The 20,056-nt window shown below is 41.3% G+C and overlaps 1 protein-coding gene across 10 annotated transcripts in view; it reads left to right on the top strand.

Moving 5' to 3' along the window:
• Positions 1-20,056, top strand: part of LOC135512583 (FYVE and coiled-coil domain-containing protein 1-like) — a 58,559-nt gene extending 38,503 nt beyond the window's left edge. For 9 of the 10 annotated variants that reach the window (XM_064934759.1, XM_064934760.1, XM_064934751.1 and 6 more), the window contains 4 exons: positions 11,707-11,790; positions 15,232-15,442; positions 17,664-17,773; positions 18,186-20,056. In XM_064934759.1, the coding sequence (XP_064790831.1) occupies positions 11,707-11,790; positions 15,232-15,442; positions 17,664-17,773; positions 18,186-18,258 (478 nt within the window). In that variant the 3' untranslated portion in view covers positions 18,259-20,056. Of the gene's footprint in view, positions 1-11,706; positions 11,791-12,503; positions 12,583-15,231; positions 15,443-17,663; positions 17,774-18,185 lie in introns of those variants that run through there. The other variant, XR_010451432.1, reaches the window with a different exon arrangement.

The raw sequence follows: 20,056 nt of genomic DNA, 5'->3' as shown, positions 1-20,056 counted from the left end.
ATCACAAATGGTCCCTTTGTTCGATAATGTCCTTCTTTATATCCATAAAGACTCAGTTTAGCTGGCGCGCTTCAGTCAATAATCCACCCAGTTTCCCTCCATCAAAATGCATACAAAATGAATCCCAAACGTTACTAATAAACTTTTCCAAACAAGTCAAACAACGTTTATAATCAAACCTTAGGTACCCTAATGAGTAAATAAATGATCAAATTTAAGACGGAGAATCGTTATTGTCTGCCAGAGAAAAGTACCAAAGAATGCGCTCTCATTCACACGCTTGGAAACACTACAGCCAAAATGGGAGCCACCTAGAAAACCCACAATTTCTGGCTCATTTTTCCATTTTTCTAACAGTCTTTAGAAACTCTTTCTAAAGATTGTTGACATCTGGTGGAAGCCCTAGGAACTGCAATCTGGGAGGACTTCGCCTTATAATAAAAGTGGCAGCCATTGAAAATAGTGGTAGGCTGAATTTTGTTTTGGGGGGGGGGGGGTTGTCCTCGGGGTTTCACATGCCATATCAGTTCTGTTATACTCAGACATTATTTGAACAATTTTAGAAATTTAACAGTGTTTTCGATCCAGATCTACCAATTATGCATATCTTAGCTTCTGGTCCTGAGTAACTGGCAGTTTACTTTGGGCACACTTTTCATCTGGATGTGAAAATACTGCCCCCTACCCAAGAGAGGTTAATGTTTCGGGAAGTAACAACTAGCCTACACGTGGATGCCGTACAAGACATGCAGCACTCCAATGGATCCTGACGATCTTGCAAGTGTGATCAGAGTGATTGTCTGTGAGGAAATATCCTCCACTCACATCACCAAGCTGAGCCCAATCAACAACACAGTAGTGAAACTTCAAACCACAGTCATCAATTGAGACTAAAAGGAAAAAGATCTCAAGGTTTCAGCTACCGCCCTACACACCTGGCTGGAAACGGTGGAGAAGAACTATGACACATTGCTAGTTGCAAATAAGCTGCTGGAGGAAAAGACACAGGTGCTGGGAAACCACGGCAGGAAATGTAATTTGAGAATAATCGGATGGGATCATGGAATCCAAAGATGGTTAACCAACAGCCTATGTAAGCACAGATCTACAGAAACAGCAAGCTACCTACAACCATGTGAGAGGACTACTGCGCGAAACTAACCTGATGTACAGCATGGTTCACCCGGCGAAGCATCAACAACAAGACCCACGCAAGCCTCGGAAGCAATGGAAGTCAAACCAATGCTGGATTCCTCCCCCGACCATAATCTACTCGGCCTCACAGGCTTTCTGACCCCCTCTCCCCTTTCTGTATTATTTATTTCGCGTTCAACTCCCGTCTGTCTTTGTGTGGGTGTTCAACCCACTTACTTTTTTTACACCCTCTTGACCCTCTTAGACGGGACCCACGAATAGAATGTCCCAGAGGGAACTGAACAGCAATGAGCAATTTACTGTTCAAATTAGGATCTGTTGAATGCTTCATATTCGTCCCTATTAAACAGTGACTGTACAAACATTATTTGGTTTCACGCTTATGAGTTTTTATTTCACGTTAATGATTTCATGTGGTTTATTATCCCCCCCTCCCTTTCTAGTCCAGTAGAGTGTATTTGGTATTTAGATTATGGGACGATAATAGAGGGAGCTCTGTGGATGGGCTATTTGTTCCTGTCATGCCAGAGCCCTGCAACTGGATGCATCGTTGTTGGAGTCTACAAGAAAGGGATGTTGTAAATATTACGAATATAACACAGCTGCAATGTAATCATTAATATTCCCTTTTTGGTGGGAGGGTAGGGGAGGGAAAGGGGGGTTTATATGAGTTGCGACCTGGGGAGACTCCTGGGAAATGTAAAAAAAAATATTTTGTTTTTACATATTCTATGCTGGTTACTGAATACACATCTATTTACTTTTTAAGTTATCAGTGCTTTCTTAGGAATTTACAGGGCATGAATGAACAAAGAAAATGTACTACTACAGTTGTTTTGATATTATCAATAGTAAGTGGTAGACATACCCATGCTCTAGGAAACTCATAATAATGATGGATGATATAAGCAAAATAGAAAACAACAACTTCAAGGTGGCTGCCTCCTCTACTGCTAGTAATTAAACAAAAGCAGTAAGGGACAGATCAACATTTAATGGGGAGGGCCCCCCCCCCCCATAGAATTAACAAAAAATAATGTTTACGACTACAAATATCAATAACTGTAGCGACCCTGTGTTTATCAACTTTGCCACTTAAGCATGCTTTGGTGGCACAGACGATGCCACACAGGGCTACGGACCAGAAGTTTGACGGTTCGCCGACGAGCTCACTCTCCCTGCCTGTTTAATTACACTACGACCAGAGCCGGCTGCAGACAATTGTCAGCTAGGTAGAAATAGGATTTTCTACATTTTAATGCCATATTTATAATTATATAAAATATACGCAATGATTTTTCCACCAACAGGTGTCTGTGCCAATGCACCACACAACCAATCGACAAAGCATAACGACTTCGGAAACTTGCGTTTTCAACATCACAAACATCTTGACAAACAGAAAGCCTCATAAAAAGCATGAGCTGGCGCACACCCAGAGAAAATGATTTAGTGTAGAGGTGCTGACTAACGGTGAATAAACTGTAAGCTATAGAAACAAAGGGAGTCGCACACTCCATATATAGAACTTCCCAGTCATTTATTGGGTAAAAAAACACCAACGTTTCGGCATCACTGTGCCTACTTCAGGGTCATTTCATGAATGCTTGAACTCGGTTATGTCGACAAACAGTACAATTAGTTTAAGCACACTGTGTTTGTCTTTTGTTGTGACTTAGATGAAGGTCAGATCATATGTTAGGACCAATTTATGCAGAAATCCAGGTAATTCCAAAGCGTTCACATACTTTTTCCTACCACTATATTTAAATATTTCCATTTTTATTTTCTTACATGTAATCTTTTGGTTCGACCATAATGCGTTATAAGCATCATCAACAGGGGCAACATATTGGGTGTACTCTGATAAGCTGTGGAAAGAATACATTCATTTACAAGACCTGTCCAATATAATTGGTCATAAGAATGGCCTGAGATCAAAGTCAATATTCTAACCACTAGGGCTCAGTTTTTAAACAGGATATCCTGTAGACCTCCCTCTGAGGTAGTAAGGATCTCCATGTTACCTCCTCTCCTTGGTAGAGCAACATGCTCAATCCCTGTGTATTTGAGGGGGGAGATGGGATGGTTTGCTTCAACAAAGTGAGCTGCTACTGGATAGTCAATGTTCTTACACCTGATTGAGCTGCGGTGTTCAGCTATGCGTTGTTTTAATTTTCTTTTCGTTTGCCCTACATAGGCTTTCCCACATGAACAGGTGATGAGATAGATTACTCCCTTTGTCTTGCATGAGATGATACCACTGACAGGGATTTTTCGACCAGTGTGTGGATGTCTGAAGAAGGATGTTTCTGTAGTGCTATTGTAAATCAAATCAAATGTATTTATATAGCCCTTCGTACATCAGCTGATATCTCAATGTGCTGTACAGAAACCCAGCCTAAAACCCCAAACAGCAAGCAATGCAGGTGGGCGCATGAGCCACATAGTTCCCATTTGAAATGGGTGTAAAGAGTGTCTGAGTGGGCTCAGGGGGCGGGCGGGTCAGATCTCACCAATCTATCCATAATATTGCGACCACACTTATAGAGCACCAGTGGGGGCTCCTTGAAGAGGTATGCCAGTGCTTTTTCAGGATTGCTTTCGTTTTCTATGAACACTTGGTGTACTTAGTGCAAAACACTGTTGCGTTGTTTTTCTTCTTTGGTTTCGTTTTTAGCAATTCCTCTCTTGGTTTTTGAGATGTTTTCATCATTGCAGTATTAAGAGGTTTGTCCTTGTAGACTTTCTTTTTGAATTTATCTGTCATTTTCTTAACATTGCTGTCAAAATCTGACTGGTGGCCACAGATTTGTTTAACCCTGCATAACTGGCTATATGGTTGACCATTCCTGAGGGAAAGGGGATGCATACTATCTGCACGTAGCAGGCTATTGCGGTCTATGGGCTTTGTGTATAAGTCTGTGTAATGCATCATTCTCTTTGACGATCCATACGTTCGGGTAATTTATTTTTCTCTCATCAATCTGCATGGGGCATTTGAGATATTCAGAGCTCTCGTTTAACACTGTTTTGGAATTCTGCTGACTTCCTTTCCAGAGCACAAAGACATCATCTATGTATCTCTTCAATGGGATGATTTTAGAAAGTAGGGTGTGTCTCTGTTTTGTAAATAAGTGCTTCCTCAAATTGTCCCACATGCAGGTTCTCATAGTTGGGTGCAAAAAGGGAGCCCATGGCTACTCCCTGAATTTGAAGGAAAAAGTCTGACTCAAAGATGAAGTAGTTATTGGATAATACCAGTTCAGAGAGTTGCAAGATGCAATCATTGAATGGAGCAAGGTTAGGGTCTCTCTGATGAAGGAAGTGTTACAGTGCCCGTTTGTGATAGTGATAGAAGTTTGTGATAGAAGTCACCTTTAGATAGTTGTCGGTGACATTCATTCGCATAGTCACATTTGTTTTGTATACAAATTCCTCTTCCTTTGTCACATTTTTTTTATGATAATTGAAGGATCTGATTGTAAGTCCTTAAGAGCCATTCTCTCGTCTCTACTCAGGTTATCATAGGATTTGTGTTTCTGTTTGTCTTTCAGTAGGTCACCTACATCATTTTCAACAATCCTACAGAAGGTTTCTATGGATGCATTGCATTTGGGGAGAGGTATGAAGGAACTTTTTGCCCTTAATGTGGTTCTCTCAGAGTTCTTAGGTACCTCTCAATTTGGTTGATGGCTCCATCTCCTGCTTGACTCACGGAAGGGCATGTATGTCTATTGATTAACGTAGTAGACCTACAGTGGCAAGAAAAAGTATGTGAACCCTTTGGAAATACCTGGATTTCTGCATAAATTAGTCATAAAATTTGATCTGATCTTCATCTAGGTCACAACAATAGGCAAACATAGTCTGCTTAAACTAATAACACACAATTATAAGTTTTCATGTCTTTATTGAACACACAGTGTAAACATTTACAGTGCAGGGTGGGTAAAGTATGTGAACTCTTGGATTTATAACTGGTTGACCCTCATTTGGCAGCAATAACCTCAACCAAACATTTTCTGTAATTGCGGATCAGACCTGCACAACAGTCAGGAGGAATTTTGGACCATTCCTCTTTACAAAGCTGTTTCAGTTCAGCAATATTCTTGGGATGTCTGGTGTGAACTGCTCTCGAGGTCATGCCTTCTTCTGAAACTCGGCAGTTTATACTTGTTCTGAGAAATTAAGGGTATTCCATGCGAGAAATTGCCAAGAAACTGAAGAACTCGTACAGCGCTGTGTACTACTCCCTTCACAGAACAGCGCAAACTGGCTCTAACCAGAATATAAAGAGGAGTGGGAGTGCACCACAACTGGTGCACAACTGAGCAAGAGGACAAGTACATTAGAGTGTCTAGTTTGAGAAACAGACGCCTCACAAGTGAACAGTGAAGCGGCGACTCCGGGTGCTGGCCTTCTAGGCAGAGTTGCAAAGAAAAAGCCATATCTCAGATTGGCCAATAAAAATAAAAGATTAAGATGGGCAAAAGAACACAGACACTGGATAGAGGAAAATTGGAAAAAGAGTTATGGACAGACAAATCTAAGTTTGTGGTGTTCGGATCACAAAGAAGAACATTCGCAGAAAAAACGCAGAAAAAATGTAAAGATGCTGGAGGAGTGCTTGACACCGTCTGTCAAGCATGGTGGAGTCAATGTGATGGTCTGGGGGTGCTTTGGTGTGGTGGTAAAGTGGGAGATTTGTACAGGGTAAAAGGGATCTTGAAGAAGGAAGGCTATCACTCCATTTTGCAACACCATGCCATACCCTGTGGACGGCACTTAATTGGAGTCAATTTCCTTTTACAACAGGACAATGACCCAAAGCACAGCTCCAAACTATGCAATAACTATTTAGAGAAGAAGCAGTCAGCTGGTATTCTTGTCTGTAATGGAGCATCCAGCACAGTCACCGGATCTCAATCCTTTTGAGCTGATGTGGGAGCATCTTGACCGTATAGTATGTAAGAAGTGCCCATGAAGCCAATCCAACTTGTGGGAGATTCTTCAGGAATCATGGGGTGAAATCTCTTCAGATTACCTCAACAAATTGACAACTAGAATGCCAAAGGTCTGCAAGGCTGTAATTGCTGCAAATGTAGGATTATTTGACAAAGCAAAGTTTGAAGGACACAATTGTTATTTCAATTAAAAATCATTATTTATAACCTTGTCAAAGTCTTGAGTATATTTCCTATTCATTTTGCAACTAATTTCATGTGTGTTTTCATAGAAAACAAGAACATTTCTATGTGACCCCAAACTTCTGAACAGTAGTATATACACACCAAGATTTTGGAACCAGGATTGCACAAAAAAGTCGGGACTTATTGTCGTTGTGGGCCCTATTTTCTACATAATACATGTACAATGACTTAAATGCAGACACATTACAGACGTAGAGACAAAAAAAAGCTCAACATCCAGATGAGTATGAAGGGGGAATTTAAGTACAATTCTTACAAGCTTGTTTGGCTTGTAGCTTATTATTTAGATGTTTGTGGCTTCTGGTGAACCATGATGTGCAGGCATAATCAAGGTGACAGTGGACTAGCATACTTGTCAGAGTCTTTAGGGTGTCCATAGCTAGGTTTCCATCCAATTTACTGTACATTTGAGAAATGTCATGCACATCCATATGCATTCAGATGCAACCTGGCACAGCCAGCGCTATCAATAAGCAAGGGATGTTGGCCAAATGAGCCACATTTACGTGTCCTTAAAAACGGCCTGTAACAAATTACAAAACCACTATTCCTTGTGTTTCGATGTGTAGCTTCTAGCCTTTTTTGGGGGGAGTTTAGGCTACTTTCCTAAAACAAAGGCCTATAGGCTTAGATGTCCACTGTATGATATTCATATTTTAATACAGTTGATGTCGGAAGTTTACATACACCTTAGCCAAATACATTTAAACTAAGTTTTTCACAATTCCTGACATTTAATCCTAGTAAATATTTCCTGTCAGTCAGTTGGTATCACTACTTTATTTTTAGAATGTGAAATGTCAGAATAATAGTAGAGAGAATGATTTATTTCAGCTTTTATTTCTTTCATCAGATTCCCAGGGGGTCAGAAGTTTACACTCAATTAGTATTTGGTAGCATTGCCTTTAAACTGTTTAACTTGGGTCAAATGTTTAGAGTAGCCTTCCACAAGCTTCCCACAATAAGTTGGGTGAATTTTGGCCCATTACTCATGACAGAGCTGGTGTAACTGAGTCAGGTTTGTAGGCCTCCTTGCTCACACACACTTTTTCAGTTGTACCCACACATTTTCTATATGATTGAGGTCAGGGGTTTGTGATGGCCACTTCAATACCTTGACTTTGTTGTTCTTAAGCCATTTTGCCACAACTTTGGAAGTATGCTTGGGGTTATTGTCCATTTGGAAAACCCATTTGCAACCAAGCTTTAATTTCCTGACTGATGTCTTGAGATGTTGCTTCAATATATTCACAATTTTCCTGCCTCATGATGCCATCTATTTTGTGAAATGCACCAGTCCCTCCTGCAGCAAAGCACGCCCACAACATGATGCTGCCACCCCCGTGCTTCACGTTTGGGATGGTGTTCTTCGGCTTGTAAGCCTCCCCCTTTTTCCTCTAAACATAAAGATGGTTATTATGGCCAAAAAGTTCTATTTTTTGTTTCATCAGACTAGAGGACATTAAACCAAAAAGTATGATCTTTGTCCCCCATGTGCAGTTGCAAACCGTAGTCTGGCTTTTTTATGGCTGTTTAGGAGCAGTGGCTTCTTCCTTGCTGAGCGGCCTTTCAGGTTAGGTCAATATAGGACTCGTTCTACTGTGGATATAGATACTTTTGTACCTGTTTCCTCCAGCATCTTCAGAAGGTCCTTTGCTGTTGTTCTGGGATTGATTTGCACTTTTCACACCAAAGTACGTTTATCTCTAGGAGACAGAACGTGTCTCCTTCCTTAGCGGTATTATGTCTGCATGGTCCCATGGTGTTTATGCATGCATACTATTGTTTGTAAAGATGAACGTGGTACCCTCAGGCGTTTGGAAATTGCTCCCAAGGATGAACCAGACTTGTGAAGGTCCACAATTTTTTTTCCTAGGTCTTGGCTGATTTTCTTTTGATGATGTCAAGCAATGAGGCACTGAGTTTGAAGGTAGGTTTTGAAATACATCCACAGGTACACCTCCAATTGACTCAAATGATGTCAATTAGCCTATAAGAAGCTTCTAAAGCCATGACAAAATGTTCTGTAATTTTCCAATCTGTTTAAAGGCACAGTCAACTTAGTGTATGTAAACTTCTGACCAACTGGGATTGTGATACAGTGGATTTTAAGTGAAATAATATGTCTGTAAACAATTGTTGGAAAAATGACTTGTGTCATGCACCAAGTAGATGTCCTAATCGACTTGCCAAAACTATAGTTTGTTAACAAGAGATGTGTGGAGTGGTTGAAAAAAGAGTTTTAATTACTCCAACCTAAGTGTATGTAAACTCACAACTTCAACTGTATATGATCAACCTCACTGGATCATCTTTGCTCCCACTTTAAGCAATGTCCAACCTCAAGCTAGAATTGGAGATACCAACCATGACCCTGTTTAAATATCTAGGCTCTGACATTATTCCTTCTAGATACAATTGTGTAGAGAAACTACAAACAACTCACTGCTGCAATTACAGACCTGAAAAACATGTATAATTTACCTGGTTTGTCATTTTCTTTTCTTTTTTGCATTTACAACCCACTATTCACACATACGGAGTCCCTTGGAGTCAACCACTCCCACTCCACCCACTTACAACGTTGGTACTATAGGTAGCAGGAACACAAGTTGAGGCTTTGTATCCAAACTATATTTAAAAAACCTACTAGAAACCCTCCATAAACCAATGGGAATAATTACGGTATGTAACGCAGGTCTTAGACATCAACACAATACAGACTTGAAAAGGGTCCTGTGTGGCTCAGTCGGTAGAGCATGGCGCTTGCAACGCCAAGCGTCGTGGGTTCGATTCCCGCTGGGACCACCCATATGTAAAAGTAGTGGCCCCAGCCGACTTGTAAGTCGCTTTGGACAAAAGCGTCTGCTAAATGGGATATATTATTATATTAAGAGTCTGAAATAATATCCCAATGTCCTCCCAAAATGTGTATTATAAATGAATACACTAAATTAATTCACAGATTAAATTTGACTCTGCAAAAATGCTGCCAATTTAGCTCAGAATGATGACATTTGGCACACATGCTCAGGGATATGAGTCCAGCTAACCTAATGTTCAGTTTGGCTGCATGGGGGCGCTGTCTGACAGAAAAAAATCATTCATGCACGCTTATTGGCTCATAGCGGCAATATTGTTTGAGCATGAGTCTTGGAAAAATATTGTGTTTGAAGATGTGCATCTATATTTGCTATATACCAAATTTGGTGCCGATCAGTCCAGAGGTTCTGCAGAAGAAAATGTTTGAAAGTAGTCAATGTCATAAAAAAAATCCAAAATATATTGAAAGAGTATTGCTTGATCTGTTTGATTTTGAGTTTTGATCATTTGCAAGCTTGGTAAGGAGTACAGAAGTAGCTTATCCTAAGGGCAATGTTTCCAATTTGTCCTGGTGGCAGTGGGCCCACAGCTTGAACCCCGGCATTGCTGCTTGCAGCTATTTTATTTTGGATTTTGTTTGGTGTTTTGTCTTTTATGCATGTTTTTACTTTCTACCTTATTTTGATGCTTTCTCTATGTACTTTTTGAATATTATTGCCTGTCTGTGATCTGAACCCCTCACAAGAAAAAGAAAAACACAAAAAAGTTGGTCGCAAACTAAAGTTAATTGTGACCTTCACACACTCTGCTGCCTTCCATTTGTGGACATCCGCTGCTGAAATGATTGTGAATGGAAGTCATAAGCAGATCAAGGAGAAAGCCCGGAGTTAACAGTGGGAAAGAAAATGACCGTAAATGTATGCATCCAGAGGTTTGATTTAACACATCCAGGTTGGGTAGTGTGGTGTGTTTTTTCACAGGTTTCCTATATAATGTCTTCCATCCTAGCTAAATTGCCAGGTTGGGTAGGGTGGTGCGGTTTTTCCCCCAGGTTTCCTAAATAATGTCTTCCATCCTAGCTGAATTGCCAGGTTGGGTAGGGTGGTGTGTTTTTTCCCAGGCTTCCTATATAATGTCTTCCATCCTAGCTAAATTTCCTCATCTGCTTGCATGCGCCTCCCCTATATCAATGCGTTTTGGTACATCCGTTATGCACTCCGCTTTTCCGCGCGCTAACTATACCACACAGGTCAATATAGTCAACCAGTCTGTCTAGCCTGCCCTCTATCCACCACTCATAGTGCCTGTGGTGGTAGGCGGATTGTCCAGATCTGCAATATGCTAACTAACAATCCTACCACACATAAAAACATTCAAAGCTGGACCAATTTTCAATATAAGCGGAGATGCCAAGGTGCGTCATTGCCTATGAAAGAACAGTGAAGGCTTGAGACACACAGCTCAAAATGGTGCCCTATTGGTCTTGTTTAGGGACAATACAATTATCCTGCACAGGGTAGCCTACAGCACCACATTGTAATGCATAATTGCGTTATTGTTTTTAAGTGAGTTAAACATTCTACTGTAGGCTGTAAACTGCAACTGTCAATTGAACAACGGCGCAAAAGCCTTGTGATTTGAATATTTCATGCCATTCATTCCATTTGGACCAATTGTGGGTCTACTCTCGACAGTTCATAAGGTATAGAAAGACACAGTAGCAGCTCAGCCTGTCGTATAATAATGTGGCCAAATGTGCTCCCAGCAGGCCTAGTTATTCAGGAAAGCTTAACACCTGCTCTGCCTCCTCTCTGATCCAAGTGGCTATTCCTTGCGTACCTAGAACCCAAAACGCTTCAATATAGCCTAAATATTTGTCATTTAACTTTTAGAATGTATTTCCTTTTATGTGTGGATAAACACAACCAGTCACAATGTTTTAATCTGATTAGGCTACTTTGAAAGTCTCCTGTAGGCTACCTGTGCGCGTTCGTCCGGAATATAATCCAGCATCCAAACTGTGCAGATTGATGGTGTTGAAATTGCAAACCATGATGTTGAAGTGCCCAAAGTCAGTATGCTTTGCTTATTAGTTGTGGTGCATTGGCACAGAATCCTGATGGTGGATCATTTGTTGAAAATATATATATATTTTTTTATATATAGCATCAAATTGGCAAACGTCTTCAAACACAGGGTCACTAACACCAATATTCCTATTTGCACTAATATGGTGGTAAATGAAAAGTTGGACAAACTCTGATCGCCAGTCACAGTGAGAGAGTTACGTTCCCTATACATTTTTCCCTACAGGCAGATAAACTGTCATGCCGTTTTACCCTCCAATAAGCCACCGGTTATTTGTGGTTGTAAACATTACGACCACAGTATGGTTTGGTTCGGCCCTAAAGTCTTAATTAGCCAATAGACACAGTAGATGTGTGGTTATGAGAAGCTATGAGAAGCTATGTGGTAAATCAATACTGTCTTTTGTCATGTGACCCACGCCATGCAGAGGCACAGGAGACACGACCCCAGAAGAGAATGTGCCCACTCTGCAGGACGCAGAGATCGCCCTTCTCAAGTCTGGAGAAGTCACGTGAGTCTAGAACTTTGTGCACGCACACGCACATACATACCCACACACACACATTGCAGACCTTTCACTGAACCCGAATAACACATCAACAACTAACATTTCTGATGTCAATAACAGCACTACTATTCCAGCTTCCTCTGCCAGTACTTCCTTTTTCCATTACAGGCAATTTCACAACTACACTGAATCCCGGCCAAGACTGGCAGTGTATTGTGTGAGGGAACTCAAGTTGAAATCTCAGTCAAATCAAATTACTCTTCCTCTGATATGTGATGATGCCGCTGGAGGGGATGGCTTTATTGGCTCTTATCCAACCGTGCTATTTTGTTTGTTTTTCTGCGTTGTTCGTAACTTGTTTTGTACACAATGTTGCTGCTATCGTCTCTTATGACCGAAAAGAGTTTCTGAACATCCGAACTGTGATTACTCACCTCAAATTGGACAAAGTTTTTCTTTAATGAGTCGTACGGGAAGGATATGCTCCAAACACCCGAACAGGCCCTCATCCCCTTCATTCGCTGGAGAAGGAAACTGAGATTTTGCAGAAAGAGGTCAGGGTGCCTTGTGATTATCAGGCGACGAGTGGCTAATCTGCCTTTGCCCTCCGTACTGCTAGCTGACGTTCAATCGCTGGAAAATAAATTGGACAAACTGAAACCACGTATATCCTACCAACGGGACATTTAAAAACTGTAATATCTTATGTTTCACAGAGTCGTGGCTGAACGACGACATTAATAACATACAGCTGGCAGGCTATACATGATCGGCAGGATAGAACAGCAGCCTCTGGTAAGACACGGGGCGGGGGCCTATGCATATTTGTAATCAACAGCTGGTGCACGATATCTAAGGAAATCTTGAGGTTTTGCTTGCCTAATGTAGAATATCTGATAAGCTGTAGACCATAATATCTACCATACCACCACAGACCGATGCTGGCACTAAAACCAAACTCAATGAGCTGGATACCGCCGTAAGCAAACAGGAAAACACTCATGCAGAGGCGGCGCTCCTAGTGGCCGCAGACTTAAATGCAGTGAAACTTAAATCAGTTTTACCTAATTACTATCAGCATGTTAAATGTGCAACCAGAAGGAAAAAATACTCTAGACCACCTTTACTCCACACACAGAGACGCATACAAAGCTCTTCCTCCATTTGGCAAATCTGACCATAATTCTATCCTCCTTTCCTGCTTACAAGCAAATATTTAAGCAGGAGGCGCCAGTGACTCGGTCTATAAAAAAAGTGGTCAGATGAAGCAGATGCTAAACTACAGGACTGTTTTGCTAGCACAGACTGGAATATGTTCCCGGATTCTTCTGGCATTGAGGAGTACACATCAGGCACTGGCTTGATCAATAAGTGCATCGATGACGTCGTCCCCACAGTGACTGTACGTACATACCCCAACCAGAAGCCATGAATTGCAGGCAGCATTCGAACTGAGCTAAAAGGTAGAGCTGCCGCTTTCAAGGAGCGGAACTCTTAACCCAGAAGCTTATAAGAAATCTCGCTATGCCCTCCGACGAACCTTCAAACAGGACTAAGATCGACTCGTACTACACCGGCTTCGACGCTCGTCGGATGTGGCAGGGCTTGCAAACTATTACCAACTACAAAGGGAAGCACAGCCGAGAGCTGCCCAGTGACACGAGCCTACCAGACGAGCTAAATAACTTCTATGCTCGCTTCGAGGCAAGTAACACTGAAACATGCATGAGAGCATCAGCTGTTCCCGGACGACTGTGTGATCACACTCTCCGCAGCGTATGTGAGTAGAACCTTTAAACAGGTTAACATTCACAGACAGATTACCAGGACGTGTACTCCGAGCATGCGCTGACCAACTGGAAAGTATCTTCACTGACATTTTCAACCTCTCCCTGTCTGAGTCTGTAATACCAACATGTTTCAGGCAGACCACCATAGACCCTGTGCCCAAGAACACTAAGGTAACCTGCCTAAATGACTACTGACCCGTAGCACTCATGTCTGTAGCCATGAAATGCTTTGAAAGGCTGGTCATGGCTCACATCAACACCATTTATCCCAGAAACCCTAGACCCACTCCAATTTGCATACCGCACCAACAGATCCACAAATGATGTGATCTCTATTGCACTCCACACTGCCCTTTCCCACCTGGACAAAAGGAACACCTATGTGAGAATGCTATTCATTGACTACAGCTCAGCATTCAACACCATAGTGCCCTCACAGCTTATCAATAAACACCTCCCTCTGCAACTGGACCCTGGACTTCCTGACGGGCTGCTCCCAGGTGGTAAGGGTAGGTAACAACACATCCGCCACGCTGATCCTCATCACGGAGGCCCCTCAGGGGGTGTATGCTCAGTCCCCTCCTGTACTCCCTGTTCACTCATGACTGCATGGCCAGGCACGACACCAACACCATCATTAAGTTGTGGTAGGCCTGATCACAACAACGATGAGAAGGCCTATAGGGAGGATGTCAGAGACCAAGTACAACAACCTCTCCCTCAATGTGATCAAGACAAAGGAGATGATTGTGGACTACAGGAAAAGGAGGACCGAGCACGTCCCCATTCTCATCGACAGAGCTGTAGTGGAGCAGGTTGAGAGCTTCAAGTTCCTTGGTGTCCACATAACCAACAAACTAACATTGTCCAAGCACACCAAGACAGTCATGAGAAAGGCACGACAAAGCCTATTCCCCCTCAGGAGACTGAAAAGATTTGGTATGGGTCCTCAGATCCTCAAAAGGTTTTACAGCTGGACCATCGAGAGCATCCTGACTGGTTGCATCACTGCCTGGTATGGCAAATGCTCGGCTTCTGACCGCAAGGCACTACAGAGGGTAATGCGTACGGCCCAGTACATCACCGGGGCCAAGCTTCCTGCCATCCAGGACCTCTTTACCAGGTGGTGTCAGAGGAAGGCCCTAAAAATTGTCAAAGACTCCAGCCACCCTAGTCATAGACTGTTCTCTATGCTACCGCACAACAAGCAGTAACAGAGCGCCAAGTCTAGGTCCAAGCGGCTCCTAAACAGCTTCTACCCCCAAGCCATAAGAATTCTGAACAGCTAATCAAATGGCTACCCAGACTATTTGCATTGCCCTCTCCCGTTCTACGCTGCTGCTACTCTCTGTTATTATCTATGCATAGTCACTTCAATAACTCTACCTACATGTACATATTACCTCGACACCGGTCCCTCTGCACATTGACTCTGTATCGGTACCCCCTGTATATAGCCCCGCTATTGTTATTTACTGCTGCTCTTTAATTATATGTTATTATTATCTCTCACTTTTTTTGCGGGGGGTATTTTCTTAACTGCATTGTTGGTTAAGGGCTTGTAAGTAAGCATTTCACTGTAAGGTCTACACTTTTTGTATTCGGCGCATGTGACAAAAAATATTTGATTTGATATGTTGTGTTGTGTTTCCAGTCTGGTCGTCCCTGTCAGCATCGACGACATCTCTCAGTTTGGCGATGGCTCCCGGGAGCTTTTTGTCAAGTCCAGTTGCTACAGTGTGATCTCCATCGTCGTGGTCGATTGCAGCCCAACCGTGAGCTGGATGTTCTCCTCGGAGCCCAAGAGCATCTCGTTCGGCATGGTGTACCGCGTGACCGCCGACGTCCCCGTGGAACAATCCAAGGTACGACAACCACGCCCCAGCTCAGCTCTTAGATCAGAGGTCAATCACCAACCCCAAGTCCTGGAGAGCTACTGTGTGTACAGGCAGGATTTTCTGCAGTCATCAAGGCTTTATTTGATTTAGGGGATGTGTCGAGCGTCTCGGTTTGGGAGAGTTGATCTTCTAGGATTATGTCTCCCCTGTCTGGGGGCAGCAGGTAGCCTAGTGGTTAGAGCGTTGGACTAGTAACTGAAAGGTTGCAAGATCAAATCTCCGAGCTGACAAGGTAAAAGCCTGTCAATCTGCCCCTGACCAAGGCAGTTAACCCACTGTTCCCACGTCATCCCAATTTGTAAGTCGCTCTGGATAAGAGCGTCTGCTAAATGACTTAAATGTAAATGTAAATGTCATTGGGAATAAGAATTTGTTCTTAACTGACTTGCCTAGTTAAATAAAATAAATGAATATGGACATGGCCAAATTGAAATGCTTCTAACAGAAACAAGATAGTTGACGCATAATGCATAGCCATTGTATAAAGAGAGCACTTTGGAGATCATGGAGACATTTTCAAAACAAAGGTGAGAACACAGCAGTTTACCTGACCTGACACGACTGAATTTGGAGATGGCTTTTATCTGCATTTTATCTTCACTGTACTTTTTCACAGCCATTTGTTGATAACGAAATCTGAAAGTACTCTTGATACATTCAGTAACTTGGTAATAATATTCGTGCATTGATACATTCAGTAACTTGGTAATAATATTCGTGCATTGATACATTCAGTAAATTGGTAATAATATTCGTGCATTGATACATTCAGTAACTTGGTAATAATATTCGTGCATTGATACATTCAGTAACTTGGTAATAATATTCGTGCATTGATACATTCAGTAACTTGGTAATAATATTCGTGCATTGATACATTCAGTAAATTGGTAATAATATTCGTGCATTGATACATTCAGTAACTTGGTAATAATATTCGTGCATTGATACATTCAGTAACTTGGTAATAATATTCGTGCATTGATACATTCAGTAACTTGGTAATAATATTCGTGCATTGATACATTCAGTAACTTGGTAATAATATTCGTGCACGGCCCTTTATTGAAACGCATCGTCATTTTGTTTTTCCCAGAATGGATTCAGGAAATGCATTCATCAGGTGCGACTTTAGTAGGCAGTTGTCGTTACAATATGGTGAACATGGGCTCATTCTGTTCAGAACAGCCCCGAGTTTAAGAAGTGGTGGGAAAAGTACCCAAAAACATAGCATGTGTGTTCAGTGAGTCAACTTGATCAGAGGCAGCAGGGATGACCAGGGATGTTCTCTTGATAAGTGTGTGAATTGGACCATTTTCCTGTCCTGCGAAGTATTCAAAATGTAACAAGTACTTTTGGGTGTCAGGGAAAATGTATTGAGTAAAAAGTACATCATTTTCTTTAGGAATGTAGTGAAGTAAAAGTGAAAATTGTCAAAAATATAAATAATAAAGTAAAGATACCCCAGAAAACTACTTAAGTAGTACTTTTAAGTATTTTCACTTTAGTACTTCACACCACTGAGTTTATAGAGTTTGTCTCCATCGGCTTCAACTGCCGCAGAGAATAAATAATTGACTCATCATTCTAGTCAATGAGTGTTTTAAATAGTCTGTTTCTCAAGCTTGTTTCTACAGTTTGTTTAAAAGGGCAACGGTTGTTCTGAAAAGTCACCTCTTCCTGTCTGAATGTCAACACAATCATCTTTTTTTCTCATGTTGACATTTTCTTTAGCTCCGCTTACGATGATTTTTGAAGCGGGTTTTAGACAAAATGTGAAATACTTGAAAATCTTGTGTGACCTAAGTTACTCTGGATCTACATACATACTGTTTACTAATTGGAAATATGATAATCCAAAGCCGATAATACAAAACCTTTATACACATAAATAGTACGTAGACCAGGGTTGTCAAACTCAATTCCTGGACACTCAGTCTACGGGTTTTCGCTCCTCCCCTGTACTTGATCAATAAAGGCAATTTGTTTGTTAGGAACTCCTCTCACATGGTTGTCTAGGTTTTAATTGGACACACATTGACAGGAAATAGCCAAAACCAGCATACTCACGGCCCTCCAGGGATTGAGTTTGACACATCTGACTTAGACAACATTGTATTGAGCATTTTTTAAGTAATAGCATTCAAATCTAGGACTTTAAACACATCTTCTAATGCTCTGCTCTCAGGTGCTGATTCCTCTGACTCGCTGTAACTCCCACAAAGAGGCCATCCAAGGCCAGCTGAAAGTCAGGAACCCTGGTCTCTACACACTCATCTTCGACAACTCCTTCTCAAGGTTCGATACGCTAAAGATGCCCATTATATTATTTGTATTATTGTTGTTGTTACCCATACTCACTCAAAGTTCTTTAACACTCCGTGTTCTTGTCTAGAGCAGAGCGTCATCCCTTTGACGACTCCTTATCAGCATACGACAGGCAAAACGTTAATTTGCTTACCCGTACACGCGCAAAACCCTTCAACACTCACACTGAAATCCTCGTCCTCATGGTAGCGTGTGCTTGTGTAGAACATCTATCGCTAGCATCAAGTCCGTATCCAGTTCCCAGGTGCCCTTGTGGCGATGGATAACGGCTCTAAAGTACTGAAGTACAATGAAGTACTGTGCCGTACTAATTGCTTGTGATTGTATAATCTTAATGTTGCATATTTTAATTTTGTTCTACTTCTTCATCGCATCCTCACAGGTTCATCTCCAAGAAAGTCCTCTACCACTTGGCACTCGAGAAGCCGGTTATTTACAACGGAAGGGATTTTTAAGACTGATAGTGGACACTTACGCATGTTAAATGTTATAGGGGAGGGAGAGGGTACAGAGGGAGGTCAATGTGTCCATTTCATTTTTACAGGTATTTAATTTGAAAGGATTCCATGTGCTTATTCTGTTCTGTGTTCCCCACCAAGTATTTTATGTTTAGTTTTGCTGTTTTATTCTGAATTGTTTTTTGTAGGATCCCTATATTTTTTTAACACTAGTGCTTTTATGTTTTGGAGTGTGTTAGTTATTTTTTTAGTTAGAGCACAAACACCCTACAGACATAGTGGTTCGCTCTTAAGTCAAATGGTTTGACCTAATGGACTCCTCACTGAGATTCGGTGGTGTAATTCAAAACAAAACCTAACCACAGCGAAGGGGTTAAAATGCTTACCTTGTAAGTACACGCCATGGTCTTGTTAACGATGGAGAAGTTATTGCACACACTCCATAAGATGAACACACATTTATACACATGTTATTAGTTCTGATTTTCTTTCTACCATGGACTAGCACAGTGTCCACAGGTGAGATGATTCTTCTTGAGCAACTGCATACATTTGAATCACACAGTCAGTAGGGAACACTGTACAATAGAGCATCTGTTTCAAGCTCCAAAAACAAGGAGAAGGCAGTTCCGTTGGAGCATCTTCAAAATGCTGTGATGCTGAGGCAACAGAATGAAAGTGCGGGTCAACAGTCAGTAGTACAGGGGGATTGAAAGCTTTGCTACCAAATTCTTGTGTCAGGTGGGACTTTTGAAGCCTACTGTTTGAGTGAATTGAACACTATGAAGGACCTCTCTCTTCGACCCGTCGATAGCCTTTCCTGAAGTTAGTCCATATTTCATGTTTTCAGATGGAAGACTGCCATCGTCAATGTCATGTTGAAAGCACAAGGGGGTGGGGGGGCTTTTATATCCCAAAGAGAAATCCATTTTCAAATGGTTTTGTTTAAAAGACAATGTCTTCTCTTATTTTAACATAATACTATTGTTTAAAAGGACACTATATTATATTATTGCAGCACACTGTCAACTATTATGATCTATTACCAAGCTCAATTTCACTCACTGACAAAGCAAGTGCCAATCCTTGCCTTTGAACATAATTTTTTCAAAGTTATGTTTCCATTACAAGACACATAAAAACTGCACTGTGAATATGAAAAGTTAAGTGCCAAGATGGCACATTGTCTTTTCACGTGTGCAGATTTGACATGTGTTTTGGATAGCCAGTTTGTGCTATACTCAGCATCTTTAAGAATCCACTGTTGTATACAGTGCTTCTACTTCTTTAATGTTTAGTCTCTCCTCAAGGAATAATGCTTAGCCATAGGCTATCCTCATGGAATAATACTTAGCCAAAGGCTATCCTCATGGAATAATACTTAGCCGAAAGGCTATCCTCAAGAAGCACCTCGGGGCACAGTGGAGTAGAGTGGTTCTCAACTGGTTTTGCCTCGGGTCCAAAATTGAACCAGGTTGTCTCAGTTGCAAAATGTGCCAAAAACCATGTTTAATGCAATATTAATAGTAAATGTAGAAATTATATGACAAGGGAAAAACATTCCCACCTCCATTGTCATTAATTCAATTTTGACCATATTCTCGATGAAGAATTTTAAACTCACTGTTTTGAGATTACGAAATCAACCAAAAATTACACTGCTAATAGCTATATATTGAAATACTGTAATTGAAAAAAGATTTTTCAGAGATTAAATTATTTAAAAAATTTAATTCATTATCATTTCTACACACCTACCTAATTTAAGTTCAGATTGGAGTATTTTATTTATATA

Source organism: Oncorhynchus masou, chromosome 24 (assembly GCF_036934945.1).
Source record: "Oncorhynchus masou masou isolate Uvic2021 chromosome 24, UVic_Omas_1.1, whole genome shotgun sequence".
NCBI lineage: Eukaryota > Metazoa > Chordata > Actinopteri > Salmoniformes > Salmonidae > Oncorhynchus > Oncorhynchus masou.
The sequence above is the reverse complement of the archived record's forward strand: the minus strand, read 5'-3'. Positions and strand labels throughout refer to the sequence as shown.